The following is a 24,385-nucleotide window of genomic DNA, read 5'->3' on the forward strand; positions in this document are numbered from 1 at the left end:
ACACTGGAAATTACAGTTCAGGCTCAGAGCTTAAAAGCTCAAAAGGCCCAGGAGAACAGAAAGGTCTACTTCTGGCACCAAAAAAAAGACGACAGCAAAGTGAGTGCCAAGACCAGACAAGCCTCTTGGGGGGGGGGAGGTCCTGAAACAGGGTGCTGCCACTGATTAATAGGGCTATACGCGACCCCCTGACTATATCCCTGCCCAGGGACCCCCCCCCCACCCCCACCGTGGATCTGGCCTGAATCAATTAAGGGGATGGAACTAATGTTCATGGGACACGGATGCGCTGTGGGTTAAACCACAGAGCCTAGGACTTGCCGACCAGAAGGTTGGCGGTTCAAATCCCTGTGACATGGTGAGCTCTCGTTGTTCGGTCCCAGCTTCTGCCAACCTAGCAGTTCCAAAGCACATCAAAGTGCAAATAGATAAATAGGTACCGCCATGGCAGGAAGGTAAACGGCGTTTCCATGCACTGCTTTGGTTCGCCAGAAGCGGCTTTGTCATGCTGGCCACATGACCTGGAAGCTGTACGCTGGCTCCCTCAGCCAATAAAGCAAGATGAGCACCGCAACCCCAGAGTCTGTCACGACTGGACCTAATGGTCAGCGGTCCCTTTAACTTTACCTTTCTAATGTTCATAATTTTAAAACCCTGATTAAACTAACAGTGGGGGGAGGGGCAGGAGAGGAGATACTGTGTGAAAACAGCATCCCAAAATGCAAAATCGCATCCAACAATGTGCATATTGGGAGGAATTTGCATTGAAATGCCACTGAATTTTTCATAATAATTGGTTTGCATACGTCTTGGTTTGCATACGTTTTGGATTACAAACACGTCAAACCCGGAAGTGCGTGTCCCAGTTTGCAACCTTTTTTTGGATTGCAACCCTTTTTTTTTATTACGAACAAATTTTTTTTGGAGGCCCCATTGGCGAAAGCGCACCTTGGGTTACAACCTGTTTTGGTTTAGAAACGGACCTCCGGAATGGATTATGGTTGTAAACAAAGGTACCACTGTAATAATAATAATAATAATTGCAGCAAACTGGTGTGGAAATGTGAAGATCTGAAGACTGGAAAGATGAGAAACTGAGAGAACCGAAATGGAGAAGTCTGCCCCTCCCTAGGAGGCACCTTCAATTACGTTCTGTAGATGTCACATTCGGAAGCCCGCCAGGCCATTCTACATGCTTTCCATTCATCTAGCGCTCCTGAGATTAGACAGTAATCCTCCCCCCGCCCTCCACCGCCTGCCCTCCCCAAGACAGAGCAGCCAAGTTCCCAAGCTGCAGGGCCTGGGAAAGCAGGTCAGGGCAGAGACAGTCAGGAATGAGTAGAATGCAGTGGCCGATTCAGCACATTCCTCTCGGAGTTAACCCCTTGAAAGAAGCAGCAGAGGACACAACTCTGGTTTTATGCATAATCTCCAAAGCCAGACCTCTGTAACTGAATGTTTTAGGGCAACGATGAGGGATCTGTGGCCCTACACCCTTGTGGAAATCAACTGAAACAAAGTCAGCACGTTTGAAGGTCACAGGGAGAGAAGCTTCAGGATTGCCACATCGATGAGTCTGTCAAGCACCCACAAAAGATGATGTTTTGGGGATATTTCGGTTGTTATGGTGTCGGAAGCCTGCAGCCAATAGAAGGAATGATGCACTCGCCACAATATATTGAGGTTCTACGAAAGAGAGTTATTCCAGAGCTGGAAAAGAGGTACCGTATTTTTCGCTGTATAAGATGCACTTTCCCCCTCCTAAAAAGTCAGGGGAAATGTGTGTGCGTCTTATGGAGCAAATGCAGGTGGCTCTGTCGGCGCTCCCTTTAAAGAGCTGCGTGGAGCGTGTGTGCGGCTCTTGGGGGCTTTCCCCCCCACTCTGCATGCCCTTTAAAGGGAGCACGGCTCTTGGGGGAGCCTTAGCCGCACGCAGCCTCTCCCGGGCAGGGGATGAAGAAGCCAGGACAGCAAGCGGGATCCTGGCTGTTCTAGCTTCTGGCTTAGCGCGCGGCTCTGTCCCTTCCCCCACCTCCCAGAAAAGCCCCCAAGAGCCGCACTCCCTTTAAAGAGCGTGCAGCTCTTGTGGGAGGAAAGCCAGTAGGCTTCCTTTCGCTGAAGCCAGGAGAGCAAGAGGGATCAGTGTGCACCAATCCCGCTTGCTCTCCTTGCTTCAGGGGTAGCCCCACAAGGCCTCCTGAGCGAAGATGGAGGAGTGCTCCCTCTTAGCTCAAGATGTTTTGCGTTACTTTCTTATTTCTTGTTTTCCTCCCCTAAAAACTAGGTGTGTCTTATCGTCCGGTGCGTCTAATGGAGTGAAAAATACGGTATCCTGGTGGTACTGGGATATTGCAGCAGGACCTAGCCCTCTTTCACACATCAAAAGTGGAGAAGAAATTCATGACAGAGCAGCGAATACAGGTACAGTGGTGCCCCGCAAGACGAATGCCTCGCAAGACGAAAAACCCGCTAGACGAAAGTGTTTTCCGTTTTTCGATGCGCTTCGCAAGACGATTTTCCCTATGGGCTTGCTTCGCAAGACGGAAACGTCTTGCGAGTCTTGAGATTTTTTTCGCTTCCCCCCCCCCTTTTTCTAAGCCGCTAAGCCGCTAATAGCCTTTTAGCAGCTAAGCCGCTAAGCCTTTAATAGCCGCTAAGCCGCTAATAGCCTTTTAGCCGCTAAGCCGCTAAGCCTTTAATAGCCGCTAAGCCGCTAAACCGCTAATAGCGCTAATCCGCTAAGCCGCTAATAGGGTTGCTTCGCAAGACCAAAAAACCGCTAGACGAAGAGACTCGCGGAACGGATTATTTTCGTCTTGCGAGGCACCACTGTACTTGATTGGCCAGGGAATTCCCCAGATGTAAATCCCATTTTGAGAATTGGTGGGCTATATGCAAAATATGTACAGATGCAGCAGAACTCCCAACTCAGATGAATCCCCAGCAGTCACTAAGGATTTCAGAAGAGGCCAACTGCTGAATCAGGCCCCGTTCCCAGAGTGGCCAACCATCTGGGCCCACAAGCTGGATACGAGCACAACAGCATTCTCCCCACATCTGTTTCCCAGCAACTGTTGTTTAGAGACCTAGTGGAGCTGGATTGTACCCATCATGACTAGTAGGCACTGACAGCTTTATTCTCTGCGAATTTGTCTTGCCTCTCCAAAAGGGTATGGGAAGATTTGATGCTAATGACCAGGTGGGTGATCTACCAGGCTTGCGTGGTAAGCACACTGCTTTATGGAAGTGAGTCATGTGTTGGAGGTATTAACGGAGGAATCCAAGGGCTCCCTTGGGCAAAAAAACAAAGACACCAACCAGGACAATTTGAAGCAAAACAGCAGCCTGTAGACTTGGCCTTTATTGGAAACTGTCGCGACAGGACTCCCACCCACAACAAGATGAAGCAAAATGGAAGCCCAGAACAAAAGAAGTCCCCAACTTTTATTAGTTGCTAATCCCCCAAACTACACCCCTAAGACTACATCACAACTACATCACAACTACATCACAAAAAGGAGGGGTTGAGGGAGGAGTTGTGGAGGTAACCTGAGTATCTTGTCACCTGGCTGGTTCCTCCTTTCCCCCCTCCCCATGAGTCATTTCCAGAGGACAGTTTCCTGCCCCCAGAGGGAAGATCTGATCATTGTCCTTTGTTCCAGTCCATGTTGAATCCACTCCCATATGCAAGTCCATTGTGACCCTGATGGTCTTCTGTCTGGGACCATCAAGGTTGGCATGCCAACTGGGTAGGGCGCCTGAGTACGTGTTGGTACGCTTAAGGGATTATGGCCGTCCTGTACCAAACCATCCCCCTTTGATAGTCCTTTCTTCGTGGAGCAAAATAAAAGTGGACCGGTGTAAATCCGACGTACGGTTGATTTACTATGAATTTATAACAGAAATGTCGCGTATGTCCTGTGTGAGTGTGTGTGTGTCGTGTTTGTAAAACGGTAAAAGAGTATTGGGAAATGATCCGTAATGAATTGGGGGGGGGGAGTTTAAAAGTACTTTCCCAAAAAAAAAAACAGAGTCCTTCCTGTTGGGGATAATTCAGACTGAAACTCCCAAGTGTCGAAAACATTATTTATGTATGCAACAACTGCGGTCCATGTTTCGTTAGGCCAAAAATGGAAAACGAGCAAGGTCCCAATTAAAGAAGAATGGCAACTTAAGTTGACAGAATATGCACAGCTTGCAGACTTAATGCATCAAATAAGAGAATAAGAAGAACGTACGTTTAGAGAAGATTGGAAAAGGTTTATTAAATATATGGGAAATAATTTTGTGCAGATGAAAACGTTGGCAGTATTAAGATAAATTCAACAGTGTAAATAAGTTTTGATAACTGCAATAATGGAATACTGAATGGTATAGTTTTTTTGTAAAATATGCATGGATTTATGATATGTAAAATGAACCATAGGGACGCGGGTGGCGCTGTGGGTAAAAGCCTCAGCGCCTAGGGCTTGCCAATCGAAAGGTCAGCAGTTTGAATCCCCACGGCGGGGTGCGCTCCCGTTGCTCGGTCCCAGCGCCTGCCAACCTAGCAGTTCGAAAGCACCCCGGGTGCAAGTAGATAAATAGGGACCGCTTACTGGCGGGAAGGTAAACAGTGTTTCCGTGTGCTGCACTGGCTCGCCAGATGCAGCTTTGTCATGCTGGCCACGTGACCCGGAAGTGTCTGCGGACAGCGCTGGCCCCTGGCCTCTTAAGTGAGATGGGCGCACAACCCCAGAGTCTGTCAAGACTGGCCCGTATGGGCAGGGGTACCTTTACCTTTTACCTTTTAAAATGAACCATGGAAAGAGAAGAAGGGAAGTCATGGATATCTTAAGGTTGTAAAATGAGTATTTTAAATTGTAAAACAGAAAATTTAATAAAAATTATATATATATATATATATATATATATATATATATATATATATGGAAGTGAGTCATGGGCAACTTACACCCGCCAGGAGCAATGCCTCAACACCTTCCATGTGTGCTGTGTCAGGAAGATTTTGGGTCTCTCATGACAAGAGAGAGTCTCAACAAAAGACGTGCTCTCCCAAACCTATATTTCCAATATGTCCACACTTCTCTCCCAGCAATGTTTACCCTGGTTTGGTCATGTGCATAGAATGGAAGATGGCAGGGTCCCCAAGGATGTGCTCTGTGAGAAGCCGGCTTCAGGCCTGTTAGCAGACCGTCTCTGTTACAAAGATGTCTGCAGATGAGACATGGAAGGAAACCCCTTACAGACAACCACAGGGCCTGGAGACAGAAGAAGAAGAAGAGTTTGGATTTGATATCCAACCTTTCACTCCCCTTCAGGAGTCTCAAAGCGGCTAACATTCTCCTTTCCCTTCCTCCCTCACAACAAACACTCTGTGAGGTGAGTGGGGCTGAGAGACTTCAAAGAAGTGTGACTAGCCCAAGGTCACCCAGCAGCTGCATGTGGAGGAGCAGAGACGCGAACCCGGTTCATCAGATTACGAGTCTACCGCTCTTAACCACTACACCACACTGGCTCTCAGGTCATATATTCACAGTCACAACATCATGTGCGAGCATCATGTCTCCCTCCCTTAGCCAGGCAGAAGCTGACAGGATGATGGAGCCCTTCTGCCTCCTTCCCCTAGCCAGGCAGGCTTTGGGGAGGTGGCGAGAAGGCTCTTGGACCCATCACAACATTGTGCCTCCCTCCCTAAGCCCGGTAGGAACATGGGGGGATAAATATCTACTTTGGGATCTGCTGCGGCTGTGGATCCTGCTGCCTGAAGCAGCCGCCTCACCTTGCCTCATGGGCAGGCCAGCACTGCTCTGGTTGGAAGTGGGTGCTCCAAGGCTTGTGAGATACAGTGGTACCTCAGGTTAAGAACTTGATTCGTTCTGGAGGTCCATTCTTAACCTGAGGTACCACTTTAGCTAATGGGGCCTCCCGCTGCCGCACGATTTCTGTTCTCATCCTGAAGCAAAGTTCTTAACCCGAGGTACTATTTCTGGGTTAGCAGAGTCTGTAACCTGAAGCGTCTGTAACCTGAAGCGCCTGTAACCTGAAGCGCCTGTAACCCGAGGTATCACTGTATTTAAAATGGGGGCTCATGACGGGCAGTTGAGCACATCAGGGTGTTGATGCCCTTTGACTTCCGAAGCATTGCACAGACACTTAGCCAGAGAGGATCCGCCTTGCCCCATACAAAACTCAGACGGCCTCTGAATTCCAAGCAGAAAGCACTTTGAACATGAAAAGGCATTCAAGCCACAGGGGAAAGCGGGTAAACATGGTGAGGAAATGGCTGTGGCAAGAGTGTGCAGGCAGATCAAAGAGCTTGCAGAGCACCTTTGGCAACAGCAAGCAAAGCCTGCCGAGCCCCAAAGCGGCAGGTGCAAGGTTCTTTCTCTGCAACTAAATAAAGTCACACATATCTATTCCAGTCTGTTTAAGTTACAGACAGAACTACACCCCAGGCCGCATTTTTTACGTACAGTGCTACCTCGGGTTACAGACGCTTCAGGTTACAGATGCTTCAGGTTACAGACTCCGCTAACCCAGAAATAGTACCTCGGCTTAAGAACTCTGCTTCAGGATGAGAACAGAAAACGTGCAGCAGCGGCATGGCGGCAGTGGGAGGCCCCATTAGCTAAAGTGGTACCTCAGGTTAAGAACAGTTTCAGGTAAGAACAGACCTCCAGAACGAATTAAGTTCTTAACCCGAGGTACCACTGTACTTCTAAACTCAATGCGGGATCTGTTCCTTGTCAGGTGACCACGTGTTCTACTTTGTGGAAGACAGCCCTCCATTGGAAAGGCAGCCTGATTCAAGCCCAGCCTGAAGATCAAGCGAGAAAGGAGAGCAGGAGAGGCCTTGAAATTGCTCATCAACCATCATGTGGAAGATGGAACAAGCGTGTTCCTGCTACTCCAGAAGGTGGGACCTGAACCAATGGCGTCAAGTTACAAGAAAAGAGATTCTGACTAGACGTTAGGAAGAACTTTAAGGCAATAAGAGCTGTTCAGCCACGGCATGGACTCCCTTGGAAGGTGGTAGACCCTCCTTCATTGGAAGTTTTTTTAGCAAAAATGTATAAAACAGGATCAAATGCTTGTTGGAAATGTAAGGGGAAAGAAGGCACCTTTTATCATATGTGGTGGACATGTGAGGTAGTAAAAGAATATTGGGAAATGATTTATAATGAGTTGAAAAAAATGTTTAAAATAACTTTTCCAAAAAAACCTGAAGCTTTTCTTTTAGGAATTCTAGGTGCCAAAATCCCAAGGGAGCAGAAAAGACTATTTATGTATGTAACCATGGCTGCATGGATATTATTGGCCCAGAGATGGAAAGAAGATAAAGTCCCTACCAGAGAAGAATGGAAGATTAAATTGATGGATTATGCCGAATTGCCAAAAATGGCTGGAAGAATCAGAAATCAGGAAGACCAAAATTTTAATAAGAAATGGGGGAAATTTATAATTTGTCTTAAAAACCATTGCAAACAGTTAAAACCAGTGCTTTCTTTCTGGGGGGATGCATACCCCTAAAAGTTTTTGTGAATCTAAGTTTGGCCTCATTGAGGGACAGTGTTTCAATATGAGTAGGAGAATGACAGTACCCCTAAACATTTTTTTTAAAGGAAAAAAGCACTGGTTAAAACCATTAGTAGGACTGGAATAACACTTGTAGTTTAATGTGAATTTCGGACATAAGGGAGATATAAAAGATATGGATTATTATAAAAGGTGCAGGAGGAAATGATTCGTAATAGGACCCACAAAGGGGAGGAGGGAAGTCCAAGAGATCCTTTGGAATCTTGTTTTTATGTTGTATATTGGATATGTGATTGTAAAACATTGATCTGAAAACCAAATAAATATTTTTTTTTAAAAAAGACAATGCTGAGCTGGACAAACCAGTATAAGGTCGCTTCCTACGCTTTCCAGTCACAATGCGCACACTGGAATCCCACACGCGAGACAGGCTCCCGGTGGAAAACAGGAGTTTTGCTAATCTAATAAACTCCAAACTACCGCTAAGTGGCAGTCAAGGACAAGCTATCGCAGGCAATTTAGTTGATTTGTTAAACAGCAGCTATTCTAGCAGGAAGGCAGGAGAACCTCTTAGCTTAATGGAAGGTGGATAAACATTACTGGATAAAAACCGTCCCAAGTGTCCCGCAACAGGCCCAGCATGTGATTCATTATACGCTGACCTCCAGAAGCCTCTCAGAAACATCTGCAGCAACGGAAGAGACTTCCGCAGTGATTTCAGGCGCTCACATTGCTTTGCAGACAAAGTTGTGTTGCAATCCTTACAAAAGCCTGTAAAGGTAAGTCAGCTTTGTTTTCGTCCTGCGCCGTTCAGGAAACAGCACCCCAAAATGGTTTCCAGAAGCAATATTCGGGATTAGTGTTGCTTGGGAAACTGAAAGCAAGAGATTGCTGTTGGTTCATGTCCTATCTGCCCCTTTTAAGGGTTCATAAAGCTGTTCAAGTTGTGTTTGAGTTCTACAAATGATAAGCGTGAGTCAAAGATGAGGAACCTGATGTCCTCCAGCTGCTTTACATTATATTACATTTTAACATTACCAATCATCAATTATTATTTCGCTGCTTAATGCCGGTATATAAGTGGTTAAAGGTAAAGGGACCCCTGACCATTAAGTCCAGTCGTGACCGACTCTGGGGTTGCGGCGCTCATCTCGCTTTATTGGCCGAGGGAGCCAGCGTACAGCTTCCGGGTCATGTGGCCAGCATGACTAAGCCGCTTCTGGCTAACCAGAGCAGCGCATGGAAACACCGTTTACCTTCCCACTGGAGCGGTACCTATTTATCTACTTGCACTTTGATGTGCTTTCGAACTGCTAGGTTGGCAGGAGCTGGGACCAAGGAATGGGAGCTCACCCCATCGCGGGGATTCGAACCGCCGACCTTCTGATCAGCAAGTCCTAGGCTCTGTGGTTTAACCCACAGCGCCAAAGTACAAAAAGCAGTTGGGCAAACATTTTAAAAAGAGCATCCATGTTTAAAACACACAGTAAAACTGGGGTGAGGAACATAATGCCCAAAAGCTGAAAGTGGCCCTCCATTCCTATCTGGCCCCCAGAACTCTCTCCTTACCACCCCACCCTCTCCCCCAGGCCACACCCTCTCATCACCAGCCCTGCTTAACACCCTCCTTGTGTGTTTTTGCCTGGCTGGAAGGTGCCCTTGAACTCTGATCATGCCTTTTGCTTGCCTGCATGGAGGATAGACAGCATGCACGGAAACTACTCTAGTGTGCAAGGAAAAATTTATATTAGTTGTTCCACCCACTTTGGCCTTCCGAAGGTTGCGGAGAATGGAATGTGGTCCCTGCACTGAAAAATACCGTATTTTTCGCTCCATAAGACAGAGTTTTTTCCTCCTAAAGAGTAAGAGGAAATGTCTGTGCATCTTATGGAGTGAATGTGTGGTCCCTGGAGCCGAATTGCCCAGGGGCGAAAGGAGATCATTTTTATTATTATTATTATTTTAGAAAGGGGGAAGTGGGTGTTGAAACAAAGCCGCTGATCAGCAAGCGATCGGGAGGGAGATAAGGCTGCTGGTAAAGGAGGCTGCCAGGGGAGGGGGGGAGCTAAAGACAGCGAACTTGAAGGAGAAGAGACAGGAATACTAAAAACAAGCAATGAGGAGAGAAATTAGAAGAAAAGGAGGAGCAAAAAACTGCTCCAGCTAAGGAAAAGACACTAAGGCAAACAAGAGGGAAGGGGGTGTTGAAAGGAAGCAGCTGATCAGCAAGCGATCAGGAGGTAGATAAGGGAGGCTAGTGATAAAAGAGGCTGCCTGGGAGGGGGGAGGTAAAAGCCCATGGATGGATCCTCAGGATTTTTGCATTGGGTCACCCCAAATTCACCATCAGATCATATAGCATGTCCATGGCTATAGCCTGCACCAAAAAAAACACGCACCCACTATTGCGTGGGGCCGCAATGGTGCAAAAACATGGTTACAAAGCACGGATCCACATGGATCCTCAGGATTTTTGCATTGGGCTACCCCAAACTCACCATCAAATCACATATCATGTCTGTGGCCACAGCATGAACCACAAAAATCATACATCCACTGTTTCATTCAGAATATTTTTTTTCTTGTTTTCCTCCTCTAAAAACTATTATCAGGTGCATCTTATGGAGCGAAAAATACAGTATTGCCCTCCAATGCAAGAAAATAGATTCTGCAGTTCATTTGGCAAAAAGGAGCCACTTCCACCAACTTAAAGCAAACAGGAGACAGATCTGCATATCGAAAGTTTTTATTTTCCTTTCCAGACAGATTATCGCTTTTGTACATCAATACTTCAGAGGATGGGTAGTACTGGACGTCCCAGTGCATTGTAAACATGCCAGCTCTTTTCTTGGCACCCCTTGTGCCTTCAAGAGCCACATGCCCGGCAGGAATTCACCATGCGGTTTGCCCTGGCACCAGGATGCAATTCTCACGAAGAGCTTTATCTGCTGATGTTCTGCTCTAGCCTGCAGATCTGGCAGCCAAAGAGAGCACAGCCAGCAGCTGTGAGCCACTCGGAAGGGATGCCAGCCCAGACGCTTGAGCTAGGACAGGGATTTGGCAGGGCCAGAGGCAGATTTAGGGCAGAGTTCCACCGCGTCTAGCTCTTTGCCCTACACTCTTACTTCATTTCCATTCCTTGATTCTTTCTTCCCTCTGTATGCACTAGTTTATGGAGCACGTCACAACAGACCGGGTTAAATATGCTTCATGTTGAGCGCTTTCGGGTTGTGCTCTGCAGCAACCCGGAAGTAACGGAACACATTACTTCCGGGTTTCGCCGCTCACGCATGTGCAGACGGTAAAAATGACGTCACGCACATGCGCGGAAGCGGCGAATCACGACCCATGCACGCGCAGGCGCGGGTTGCATTCGCTTCAGGATGCAAACGGAGATCCGGAACAGATCCCATTCATATCTAGAGGTACCACTGTATTTGTTTTGCTGTTATGCTTTATTGTACTGTTTAGATCATACAATATTCAATAAGATAAAAAGTAAAGGGACCCCTGACCATTAGATCCAGTCGTGACCGACTCTGGGGTTGCGGCGCTCATCTCACTTTATTGGCCGAGGGAGCTGGCGTGCAGCTTCCGGGTCATGTGGCCAGCATGACTAAGCCGCTTCTGGCAAACCAGAGCAGCGCACAGAAATGCCGTTTACCTTCCCACTGGAGCTATACCTATTTATCTACTTGCACTTTTATGTGCTTTTGAACTGCTAGGTTGGCAGGAGCTGTGACCGAACAACAGGAGCTCATCCCATCAAGGGAATTCAAACCACCGACCTTCTGATCGCAAGTCCTAGGCTCCCGTGTCCCTTATTCAATAAGATATATATTGATACATAAACAGATTTTGTCTTCCAATACAGTACATCGGGCACGCCAACTCCAGGGGGTCATGTCTTTAGCCCCCTTCAAATCTTAGGGCAAGGGGCTGGACCTCCTCAATATGTGATGTCACACACACACTGGTATGCTGGGCTCTTCAAATGGTGGAGTGCTGGACCTTTGGCATTCTGGCAGAACCCTGCTGACAAGTCCAGTGCGCCTTCCTGTCTGATATTGGCACTCTGGGCTCATCAGCAAGGTCGCACCAGAGTGCCAAAAGTCAGCACTTTGGCATGACCCTGTGTATGAACCCAGCACACTTTCCCATCTCATCAGAGGTCATGCCAGAGTGCCAAAGATCTGGCACAATCCTTTGAGGGGCCCCTGCAACGTTGGGCGCAACTGAGTGCCTCTGCAGTACATCACGTTTAACTCCCCTTCTTCCCCTTTTTTCTTTTAATTTGGCCATTTGTCTAACTGTCCTGCAAAAAAGAAAAAAAGAAACCTGATCAAAGCATATCTGCTGCTGAAAACCTATGCTCAACTATTTTTTAAAAGAAAGATCTTACCCACGCATAATCACTTCTGTGTCACTTTTGCTTGTTTTGCAAGTACTAACTTTTTTAGCTACGATTCTATTGTAGGCCTTATATAAACTTTTTCTACCTTTAAATTGATTGATTTATCAACCATATGTAGTATAGGTTATTCTAGTATTGCGCTATAGGCAATTATCAACACGAACAAGTGCCCATGGAAGAATGGCGACCAATATGACCTTGGCTTTCAGCACTTCAGCAGTGGAAGGAAAACTGGTGTAGATTCTGCTGAAAAGATAAGAGGAGGGCAAGGCATCTGGTTCCCAAAGTTTAAGTTCAAAGAGTAGTTCTAGAGCAGGATTATAATTTATCTGGGAGACCACTGTAAGCAGATGAAAACATTAACACTTGTAATGTAGCAAATATTATGGACAAAATGGACTGGCATAAAATATAGATTACTGAATAATATGCCGTTGAAAAGGTTGACAATATGACCCATGGAGGGGAAGGTGGGAAGTCCAGAGATTCAGAGAAATCTCTAAATAGGGATGCTACTGAACTACAATTCCGATCAGCCCTACCAAGCACGGTCAATGGCCAGGTATGTTAGTTGTTGCAATTCAACCTTGTGCACTGGCAAACCACAGAAGACCATTATGGGTATGATGAGTTTTAGGTGACACACAGCAAGGCTCCTTCATGCCTAGGTATCTTGTGGCACCTGGGACCTTTAAGTAGTTACCGTATTTTTCGCTCTATAAGACGCACCAGACCATAAGACGCACCTAGTTTTTGGAGGAGGAAAAAAATAAATATTCTGAATCTCAGAAGCCAAAACAACAAGAGGGATCACTGCACAGCGAAAGCAGCGATCCCTCTTGCTGTTCTGGATTCTGGGATAGCTGTGCAGCCTGCATTCGCTCCATAAGACGCACATACATTTTCCCTTACTTTTTAGGAGGGAAAAAGTGAGTTATAGAGCAAAAAATACGGTAATTCTGTTTCTCTCCTTATATAAAATGCTATTCTCTCAACGTTACTTACATATCAAGATGGCAGCACCTGGGAATTTTAATCTCTTGGATAAGCCCCTAGCAGGATCTTACAGTCCCACCTGGCATAAAGCATATGGATGAACTTGAGAGATTTATGTTGGCTACATGCCAAGTGCTAAGTAGTCCTTTGCCTTACAAGAATGTATAAACATCAGGCTGCTGAACCTGAATACTAGGTGTGATTTATGTAAACCTAACAGTATGTAAGTCTGAAGAACAACTCTGTCAGGTAGAACCTCAGCGCAGGCTGGATTTGGAAAATGATGTGTGCTGGCCAAGCTCCAGCTTCAAGAGTCCATTGCTCTCAGGGCTCCCAGCAACCAAAGGAAAGGCAGCAAGAAAATAAAGCTCTTTTTTTTTTTAATAATTTTTATTAATTTTCCAAACATGTAATAAAAACAAACAATAAAACAAAACAAAACATACAAACAAATAAACATGTATAATTTCCTAAACTTATTTTCCTTCACCTTATTTCCTGGACTTCCCCATACCTCCCTTTTTCTGCATCCTTATTTTTCCCTTTTAACAGCAACCCTTCATTTAATTAATTAACTCATCTTCATTATAATTTCCTTAAATTTATGATTTACAGCTGCAATTCTCTGTTTCTTAACACCATAACATCTCAGCACTCCTCAATGTTACAACAATTTTTAAGGTATATTTTAAATTTCTTCCAATCTTCTTCCACTGTCTCACTCCCCTGATCACGGATTCTGCCGGTCATCTCTGCCATCCCATGTAGTCAATCACCTTCGCTTGCCATTCTTCCAGAGTGGGTAGCTGCTGCGTCTTCCAATACTTTGCCAGAAGAATTCTTGCTGCTGTGGTAGCATACATAAAAAAAGTTCTGTCCTTCCTTGGCACCAATTGGCCCACCATGCCCAGGAGAAAAGCCTCTGGTTTTTTAGAAAATGTCCCTTTAAGGACCTTTTTAATTTCATTATAGATCATTTCCCAGTAGGCTTTAATCTTCGGGCAGGTCCACCAAAGGTGATAGAAAGTACCTTCAGTCTCATTACATTTCCAACATTTATTATTGGGCAAATGGTAAATTTTTGCAAGTTTGACTGGGGTCATGTACCACCTATAGATCATTTTCATTATGTTTTCTCTCAAAGCATTACAAGCCGTAAACCTAACACCAGTATTCCATAACCTTTCCCAGTCATCAAACATAATGTCATGACCTATGTCTTGTGCCCATTTGATCATAGCTGATTTTACTGTTTCATCTTGCGTATTCCATTTCAGCAGCAAATTATACATTCTTGACAAGTTCTTAGTATTGGGTTCTAACAATTCTGTTTCTAATTTCGACCTCTCCATCTGAAAACCTATTTTCCTGTCCTGTTTGAATACCTCGTTTATCTGAAGGTAGTGCAACCAATCTCGTACTTTAGACTTTAATTTGTCATAACTCTGTAATTTAACCCTTTCACCATCTTGCTCTAAGATTTCACAATATCTTGGCCATTTGGACTCCATATTGAGTTTTTTTGTCTCTTTAGCTTCCATTGGTGATAGCCACCTGGGAGTTTTACTTTCCAATAGATCTTTGTATCTTATCCAAACATTGTATAGTGCTTTCCTGACAATATGGTTTTTGAAACCTTTATGTATTTTTACCTTGTCATACCATATATATGCATGCCAACCAAATCTATTGTCGAAAATAGACAATTTTCGACAATAGATTATAAAAAAAAGAAAAAAGAAAATAAAGCTTTTTTAGCTTTTTTTTCAGCTGTTAACAATATATTCAGCTTTCACCTAATTTGCGTGTTCACTGTGTTCTGAATCCAGAAATAACCTCTGCTCAGAAAAATATGGAGGGCCAAAGGTTCCCCACACCTGTTCTGGGGGTGCATCTTGGAAAAATATCAACCTCTTATGACTGTAGAAAGAGAATAATCCCCTCTCCTTTTGCTCATGCTCAATTTAAACTATCATTTCTTATTTCAACTACTTCCAGAGATCACTTGGACACTGTTTAAACTACAAGCCTACCCATTCAAGAGGTCCCTTAGGTTGGACAACACTAAGGTGGACAGATTCTCATCCTTGCATCCTTTCAAGGTCAACAAAATAAAGCTCTGCCATAGATACTTGGATCTATTGACTCCAGCCATCGAGTCATGTTACTGCATTTGTAGACTCTAGAGAATGAAGTTACCAGAGAGTTATTTAGGGAGGGGAGGAAGTTGTCAGGGCTACCACACACTTTTTAGACATGGCACAGATGCCCATGCAACTCTTAGCATTACATTAGGACATCGCTTCAAAGCTCAAGAATCATGTGGAAATTAACAGCTGAGGAAGCTTCAGGGAAATTGAATAAACCAACTTGTGAATGCAGCCATCATGAGTACACTGAGCAACTTAATTCAAGAGTGGGGAACCAGTGGCCTCCCAGGTGTCCCTAGAATGCACCTCCCATCATATCCAACTATTGATCATGCTGGCTGGGGCTGATGGGCACTGTAGACCAATGGCTTATTGGGGGCACCATCCCATTGGCTACTCGATTACCATACATACTCCCCCTTCCATTACAGAAGAAGACTGCAAGTCACAGTCAAGTTCACCAATTTTTATTTTTATTTTTAATTTTACACAGCTTTTCCAGAAAGCTCTGAGATTGGAGTAGAATTGGAGCGGCTATTTTTCTTGCAGGCAACGAGATATCCCAGAATCCCCAATGTCAAAGCTAGGAAGGCAGTTGCTATGGACAGTCCTGCCATTGTCAACAGAGACATCTCATGGGTACCTGAGAAAGAGAAGTGGAGATTGAATATGGGCCCTTCTGCGTTTAGAGCATGTGCACTACCATAAAGGTAAAGGTAAAGGGACCCCTGACCATTAGGTCCAGTCGTGGCCGGCTCTGGGGTTGCAGCGCTCATCTCACTTTATTGGCCGAGGGAGCTGGCGTACAGCTGTAATGTGGCCAGCATGACTAAGCCGCTTCTAGCAAACCAGAGCAGCACATGGAAACGCTGTTTACCTTCCCGCCAGAGTGGTACCTATTTATCTACTTGCACTTTGATGTGCTTTTGAATTGCTAGGTTGGCAGGAGCAGAGACCAAGCAACAAACCCCCGTCGCGGGGATTCGAACCACCGACCTTCTGATCAGCAAGCCCTAGGCTCTGTGGTTTAACCCACGTCCCTTTACAATCACCTACCATGGGCAAAAAGATTGCAGGGGGTTGAATTAGATGACCCTAGCTCTATGATTCTATGACTGCCAGCTCTCTAAGTGTCAGGCAGAGGTCTTTTTTAGCCCTACCTAGAGATGCAAGGGGCTGAACAGCAGACTTTCTGCATGCAAAAAATGCCACTCAAAACTGCAGCCTTACCTTCTTCCATTGCCCCCATGGTTCTTTGGTTTTCAGGAAGATGCCCCAAACTTTTTGGGACATCCAGGACAACAGGTCCTATCACCACGTCAGCCTCTGCTCTTCCCACCGAAGAGTCACCTGCAAAAGCATGAAAGCCTAGAAACTTATTTTGATCAGGTTCGAGTTAAGCTCCTTTTAACACATTTCCTCCTATGGGACAATTCTAGCCAGTCTAGACAATGACGATGCAGAGGGGTTGGTGGCAGCAGGTGGTGGGGGGTATGACTGGATGAGCTCTAATGGGATTAAGTCCCAGGAGGAGGGTACTTGTTGGCTGAACATTAGGAGAAACATCTTGGATGGCAAGAGCAGTTGACTGGAACCAGTTGCCTTTTCGTCCTCTGAAAAATTGGAGCCAATAGGAAGCTTTTTTGACCCATGCCTAATTGCTATGCAGGAAGCAAGGCCTCACGTCCTGGAGTCACCACCCCTGTTCCATAAGTCACTCTGGACACAGAATTTACCATGCACAATAACAGGAGCATCTCTCTGGAAGCGTCCTCTCGTCTCTCTCCACCAGGGATCCATCCTCCCAGACCGGCCTCCAGGTGGCATACAGTTCCTCCTCTCACAGCAGCTGCAGATGTCTGCAGCACCTTCAATGGGAGTCCAGCTGCAGCAAAAGGGAGGTACAGGAATCACTCCTCCCCTGCTGCTCTCAGCTTCTCAGACAGCCCCGCCCTCCACAGTTCTCGGCTGCTTCCCTCACCTGTTCCTTGCTTTGTTGAAAGAGCAAGCCTTGTTCAGAGGACCAAGAGGCTGATCAGCTGCTGTGACTTTCAAGTGGCAAGTAATGTAGACCTGGAGAAAGTAAGGGGGACCCCAAAGAAAGACCATTGGACTTTCCAGCATTGCAGCCTATTGAGCAACTCAATGCTCTCCAAATGCCACTGGGCTCCAAGTCCCATCAGCCCCGGCCAGCATGACCAATGGTCAGGGATAATGAGAGTTCTAGTCCATCCACATCTGGAGAACCACTGATTCCCCCACACTCCTGCTCAAACAACTCTGTCACAGTGGCTTTACCAAGTCCAAAGAGCTAGTTCTATTATTTTATTTATATACAGTATTGAATTTATACACCTCCCTATTCCCGGAGGTCTCAGGGTAGTTCACAGAACAAAATCAAAATATAAAACCACAAAATATATAATCAGAATAGAAACAACAGCCCAACAAAAGGCTAAAAACACAGCATGTAGCTATATCTGGAATCCATAGTGTACAACGCAGCTGTACACAGTACAGAAGGCACAGGGAAGTTAGCCAGTTGTTGGCCCTTGGGAAGCACTGTGCAAGGGGCTTTTGCAGGCATTGACAGTCAGCTGACTGGCATTGCCTGCAAAGACCCTTTCATCCATGCCCTGCTTTTCCTGTAGGTAGGGATGGAGGAGAAATTCAATTCTATACACATTCAAAGGCAAATCTTCCAAATTTGCACGTCCCTAAATAATATGAGAACTGAAATGCAGCTATCTTTCAAAATCTGCACCGATTTGTTAAGTCAAAATAACCGAAAACAGCTTGCAGATACTTAATAGGCTTAGGATTTTTGTTTATGTTAAGTGAATTGATATGTTTAATTATATAAGGTGAAGATTTAAGGATGTTAATGTTTAAGTTAAATTTTATAAAAATTGGGATTTGGAAAACCGTTAAAAGGGCATGCAATGAAATTCAACTAAGGGGAAGCGAGGAAGTTAATAACAGTAATTTTCAATAAGGCTATGATTTATGTTTATGTTTGTTTGTCGTGTGTGTGTGTGTGTGTGTGTGTGTGTGTGTGTTTGCTTATAATATTGTGAAAACCAATAAAAAAAATTGGGGGGGGAATCTGCACCGATTTGAATGTTTGCAATGCAGTTCTCCTAGAAACATAGAACTGTAGAGCTGGAAGGAATCACAAGGGTCATCTAGTCCAGCCCCCTGCAATGCAGGAATCTTTTGCCCAATGTGGGGCTCAAACCCACAACCCTGAGATTAAGAGTCTCCTACTCTACCAACTGAGCTATCCCGGCTGACAATAATTACAAAATTGCACACATTAAGGAAAGTGGATTCTAAAAAAACCAAGATATGAATGAAAACAACATACAAAAAAAGCATTGTATTAGGGGAATGTCCTTGCAAGAATGTATACATTAGTCAAAACTGCATATAAAATGTATTTATTACAATAAATTCACACTAAAATGCTGGTGAACTTTCATGGGGATTTTTTTTTTTTAATGCCAATTGCTGCAAAATGTGCCAGATCAGGAAGGTTGCTGTGTTCAGTAATGTCTCACCAAGCCTCCATTATCTCCTGCAAACTGGAAGGCATCAACTGTGAACTGGAGAGAGTCTTCTCTGCGTCTTGGGGACACAAAGGCTGAACTGGAGTCATCTGATCTCCCATCAACCAGACATCTAAGACAAAACACATGGTTACCAACATTGCCCCAGTAGTTGACAGCCAAATAAATGCAACCCAGAGATCCTGGCAAGAAAGGCAAACTTACCCATTGAAGTCAATTATAGCATAACTGGGAGAAGAGTCTCTGTCTGGGCTCAGCGTGGCCACACAGTTGTCAATGAAGAGCTTCAGAACCACGTGGTTCTCAGTATTGACATCAGCCTGGATGTGCATGGCATCTCCCAGCTGATACCTATTAATGGTTCTCTCCGCACTCCAGTCATCTAGAAGGTGAGCCTTATCTTAATACAGGGATGGGATAATACAGGTGCCCTATGTAAGCACCTGAAACCTCGTATCACTCAGAGACTGGGGTAGCCTACTGTACAAAAGTTAAGATTTATATTCATTGCTCCACACTTTTGCCTCTAGCCTCACCCATCACCGACATACAGCCCTTGAAGGCAATGCATCCCTTGGACTAAAAATAAGGTTCCCCATCCCGACTTACGAAGCAGACAGTATTTTCCCCAAGGCTGCCACCTACCGTTCATCAGACGCAACGAGAAGGCCAACCTTGCTTCTGCAGAAATGGTAGAGCTGAAAGGACTCCACGTTGGCCTGATGGACTTGCTGCTCACATTGTCTTTCCTGAAAGGGACAGTCTTCACTGATCAACCAGTTCTCCAAGGAACAGTCATTGGGAAGGTGCGATCAGAGAACAAAGAGCCACTCACCTTGGATAGTGACATTCAATAGGAACTTCAGCTGGGCTGGTCCTGATGATTTGAGAGTTACTTCCAGGATTAGGTCTAAAGTAGAGGCTTATGCTATAGACAAGAGAGTCTGGAGTCATCTGGAAGGAGAAGAGTAGTGGCAAATATAGAGTCACTACAGGCTTCAACAACCTGGTGCTCTCCAGATGTTATGGACTCCAAATCCCATAATCTGCACTAGCTGGGGCTGATGGAGTTGGAAGTCCACCACATCTGGAGGGCACCAGGGTAGAGAAGGCTTCTCAGACTATTGTTGGTTCATATAAACACATCATATTCCTAGAAATAAATGCCACCTTAGAAATATGGACTTGACCCTTGGATCTCTCCCAACTCTACAATTCTATTATCATTCCATTGCTAGTCTCAATATATACTCCCTATTAAGTGTAGGGAGGTGCAATCAGCCCAGAGGGATGCCCCCTCCACCATCTGTTATAATGTAGGAGGATAGTGAGGGACCATGCAGAGGTGGCCTTGGGCAGGGCTTAGTACATGGAGAGAAAGTACCTAGGACCACCAGACAAATTGCATGCACATCTGAAAAGCACAGGTTGTCTTGTGTAGGCTGCAAAAAGTGGTACATGAATTTTATAGAATTTGTAGAATTTTATAGAGAACCAAATTTCATCCTCACAACAATTCTGATGTAGTTATTTGTTTAGCTTGTCACCCAATGCAAAACATCTCCAGGTACAGTTTTTAAAAACCTACCAGGTTTAGTGATAGTAGCACACACAAGCAAAAATCCAGCACCGCAGAAACAGATGACTTGCCTAAGGTCAGCTTCTTGAGTGAGTGGGGATTTGAACTCAGGTGTTGCCAGTCCTAGCTAAACATACTAGCAGTCACTACCTAGGCTCAACCATCATTAAACTAGCAGCATTCTGCATTTACTTCTCTCTAAGAAGGTCCTTCTCCCACCTTGGGGTACAAGCCATAGGAAGCGAAACTTTTGAATATTTTTGGAGAAGGAAACTAATGTTTTATTTGCAGACCTCTCATAATGATAACCACTCCTATCCCTTTCGTTTTGAGAAGTTTCCATTGAATGGAGGATTCTATAATAAGGCTCTAAGATTAGTACAGCGCACAAGTTCTGGTGCACAGAGTATTGCTGGTTCAGGATCCCAATCCATCACAATACTCTCAGATAGTTGCTCCTTTTCTCACCTTTAAAGGTAAAGGACCCCTGACAGTTAAGTCCAGTCGCAAACGACTCTGGGGTTGCGGCGCTCATCTCACTTTACTGGCTGAGGGAGACGGTGTTTGTCCTCAGACAGCTTCCGGATCATGTGGCCAGCATGAGCCGCTTCTGGCAAACCAGAGCAGCGCACGGAAATACCATTTGCCTTCCTGCCGGAGTGGTACCTATTTCTCTATTTGCACTTTGACATGCTTTCGAACTGCTAGGTGGGCAGGAGCTGGGACCAAGCAACGGGAGCTCACCCCATCGCAGGGATTCGAACCACCAACCTTTCGATCGGCAAGCCCAAGGCTCAGTGGTTTAGACTACAGCGCCACCCGCATCCAATATTAGGGTTCCCCCAAAGCCATCAATACCTCCCTCTCATGCACAGGTAGTATCTTTTTAACCACACAAACAGTAGCCACAGCTGGAGCATCAGAAATATGAGGAGTCTTTCCACCCCCATTTTACTTCTTTACCCATTAGGCATTTCTTGTTACTTTACAACAACTAAAAGAAGCTCAAGGAACTCAAGAAACAAGTGCATTTCATCAGTTCGCCTTACCTGTAAGATGCTGCCACACTCATGGAGTCCAACTTCAAAGACCACCAAATTCTCTGCATCGTCAAAGGAAGTGTGTTGGCAACCATGAGAGCCCAGGATTAGGTCTGAAGCTTGGATGAGCCTCCCTGTCCCAAACAGGTCCCTGTTCACAGTTACGACCACCTGAGCCTCCATGCAATGCACAGTCACAGGAGTCAGGAGGGATAAAGCCCTCAGCTGGGGAACGTCCATCCAAGCCCAGGGTGAAGACCGAGACAAGACGGAGCCGTGAGGCTGTCCCACTGGAGGGACAGTCCTGGAAGGAGATCTCCAAACTAGATCATCCCCAGACAACTCCCAAGGGCCTGCGATGTCCACCACACCAATTACTATACACAAGAGCACACCACTAACAGAAGCTAATAGCCCCATTCTGACTGCAAAATTAACCCACCACCCACTGTGCCCCAAAGAGGACCAGGGCAGGAGAGGAAGGCTTTAAATGCTGCAGACCCAGCCCCTTCACAGCTGCCTTAGGTTCCAAGCAGCCTTGCCTCCCCTGCCAGCTGTAGAGAAGGAATAAGAGCGATGAGCCTCAGCTGGAGACAATGCAGCTTGAATTGCTGGGACTTCATCCTGCCTTTTTTTAAAAAAATCCTTATTGAAAGTGCAAAAAGTACATAATTATATGGGCACTAAACATGGTGAGACGTAAATAAGAGAGAGAAAAAGAGAAAGAGAAACAGAACCCATGTAGAAGGGGAAATAAAGGGGGAAGGGGAAAACCAAAACTGTGTATTTTACAAGGTTGCTATTGTACTTCACCAGATATTAACCTATTATAGTATTTGTAAGAATGGATTCCATATATCAGTGAATTTGTCCATGGCAAGTCTGCGTTTATATGCAAGTTGTTCATATGTTGCAAGTTTGTATATAAGTCTTCAATCCAATCATAGAAGGTACTTTATCCTGAAAACACTTAGCCCATGGGTAGGCAGACTAAGGCCCGGGGGCCGGATCCGGCCCAATCGCCTTCTCAGTCCAGCCCACGGACAGTCTGGGAATCAGCGTGTTTTTACATGAGTAGAATGTGTGCTTTTATTTAAAATGCATCTCTGGGTTATTTGTGGGGCATAGGAATTCGTTCATTTATTTTTTTTCAAAATATCGTCTGGCCCCCCACAAGGTCTGAGGGACAGTGGACCAGCCCCCTGCTGAAAAAGTTTGCTGACCCCTGACTTAGCCTAAGGGCGCTTCCAGGTGCTTTTACTCTTAACTGCCACACATTTGTACATACTGGTAGCTCTGAATAGACTCTCCAAAAGGTGAGGAACCTGATCACACAGGCACAGGGCAGGTGGAGTTCAGGGGGTTAGACTAGCTGACCCTTGGAGCCCCTTTCCAACTCTACAATTTATGATACAATGATTCAGACTGCATAGTTGAACTATATTGTGTATTTCACACCCAATAATAATATCTACCTGTGTTCTCCATGTTGCTGCATGGAATAACACATGAACAAGAGCTTTTGATTTAGTAAGGAAAACTTTTAAAACTTACTCAACAGTGTGTGGCCTGTGTTTTGCTAGTGGGGCAGAGAGAAGGGGCAAGACCTATAAAGCAGACTAAACAGGATCTGCAAAAGTGTTTAACAACTTGTATTCCACCCTATGCTGCTAGTTAACTCCAATAGTGTTTTTAACTTTGCTGGGAGCTCTCTCCCACCAAAGAGTTTGCAGTGCCCCGTGTTTTGAATCTAGATGCTTAGCTGATTCTTTTGTTAATTGCCCACACATGGCTCGGATCTATTTTCCACTCCCACAGTTTGAACTTTCATTATGCAGTCCACTGTGCTTGTATTGACTTTTATTGGACTGCGACTGCCATAAATTGCTGTTCATTCAACTGTTTTCACACCAAGCAAATCATTGCTGGAAGCAGAGTCAATGTGGTGCTTTAGAAAAGTAAACTTGTTCATGCTTATAAAATAAACTTGATTATTTGTTAATGTTAACAGCTGTCTGGACTCTGTGTGTACCCGAGAGAAACGGGTTGGTGGCAGCGAAGAAAGCAATCACAGTGGTGGCACAGGGATCAACAGACCATCAAACGTCCGGAGACCCTGTGTGATTGCCACAGTCAGGGATCCCGGGAGTTACACATTATGTGTTCTCTTGTTTTATTCTCATTTATAAAGGCTTTCAGAACAATCTTAAGTAACCTGCTTATTTTTGCTATTTCCTAAAGAAAAGCTATGGTGTAGTCAGCATGGTGCCTTCTCATGGAGCTTCTACCAATAGGGGAAAAAATATTATGAACCTAGGAAGCTGCCTTAACCCCACACCACTGCTGCATCTAGTTCAGCAGTGTTTCATATCCACACTAGCAGCAACACTCCAGCCTTTTGAGCAGCATTCTCTCCCAACATACCCCACAAAGACCTTTCCAAGACAGGCTTCAAAAAAAAGCTGTTACAGTTTATTCAGAACTATATTTTAATACAAAACATCATTCTTTGGAAATAATGGCAATGAGCCCAAGGGGAGAGGGGAGGAAGTATATTGTGTTTACTAACCAGGTTCAACTTAATTACTTTAAAAGAAAGGCACTTCTGCCAAGTGATTCGGAGGGGGAAACCATTTGCCAGGGATAAAAGCCAAAATGAGGTAAAAACTGATGCTCCCTTGGAAAGGCAATGTGAGCAAAAGACACTGCGTTTCCTCAGGAGGGACCTTTTAAACCAGAGGCAGGGAACCTGCGGCCCTCCAGATATGGATAGACTACAACTCCCATCATCCCCAACCATTGGCGATGCTGGCTCAGGCTGATGGGAGTTGGAGTCCAACCCCACTCCCAGTTTAAACTAGACATTCAAAAAATACAGACATAAGACACCTCCGCTAGCAAACGTGTGAAGCCAGGGATAGACATCTTCCTCAAAGCTACTGAAAGAACCAAATTCCTGCAGTTAAGCATACAGTAGCAAAATTGAAGCTAAAGATCTCACCTGGAAATTAGTGCACCTACTAATAAAATCTTTTGGATCCCAAGCTGGGCTGCTGAAATGCATGTTATAACAAGTTGAATCTTTGGGATCACTGGCA

General features: G+C 45.2%; 1 protein-coding gene and 1 long non-coding RNA gene across 4 annotated transcripts; one reads left to right on the forward strand and one right to left on the reverse strand.

Annotated features, from left to right (window-relative positions):
• Window positions 1-1,102: 1,102 nt before the first annotated feature.
• On the forward strand, window positions 1,103-7,889 carry LOC144325477 (uncharacterized). 3 transcript variants are annotated; one of them, XR_013390635.1, is made up of 3 exons: window positions 1,217-1,721; window positions 2,285-2,421; window positions 2,910-3,865. It is a non-coding gene; the product is annotated as an uncharacterized LOC144325477 (long non-coding RNA). The 3 variants fall into 3 exon arrangements; XR_013390634.1 differs by lacking the exon at window positions 2,910-3,865 and adding an exon at window positions 7,244-7,889 and having other exon boundaries at window positions 1,219-1,721; XR_013390633.1 differs by having other exon boundaries at window positions 1,103-1,721; window positions 2,285-3,865.
• A 7,661-nt stretch (window positions 7,890-15,550) lies between these two features.
• LOC114584751 (zona pellucida sperm-binding protein 3-like) lies at window positions 15,551-21,924 on the reverse strand. The gene is made up of 9 exons (XM_028706815.2): window positions 21,297-21,924; window positions 19,504-19,622; window positions 19,314-19,417; window positions 18,873-19,050; window positions 18,660-18,780; window positions 17,081-17,172; window positions 16,836-16,984; window positions 16,330-16,449; window positions 15,551-15,742 (listed from the first exon to the last, which is right to left on the reverse strand). Exons 1-9 carry the CDS (start codon window positions 21,705-21,707, stop codon window positions 15,585-15,587), a joined length of 1,452 nt encoding a protein of 483 aa, XP_028562648.2. The 5' UTR covers window positions 21,708-21,924; the 3' UTR covers window positions 15,551-15,584.
• Between the last annotated feature and the right edge of the window lie 2,461 nt (window positions 21,925-24,385).

This window comes from Podarcis muralis, chromosome 14 (assembly GCF_964188315.1).
Source record: "Podarcis muralis chromosome 14, rPodMur119.hap1.1, whole genome shotgun sequence".
NCBI lineage: Eukaryota > Metazoa > Chordata > Lepidosauria > Squamata > Lacertidae > Podarcis > Podarcis muralis.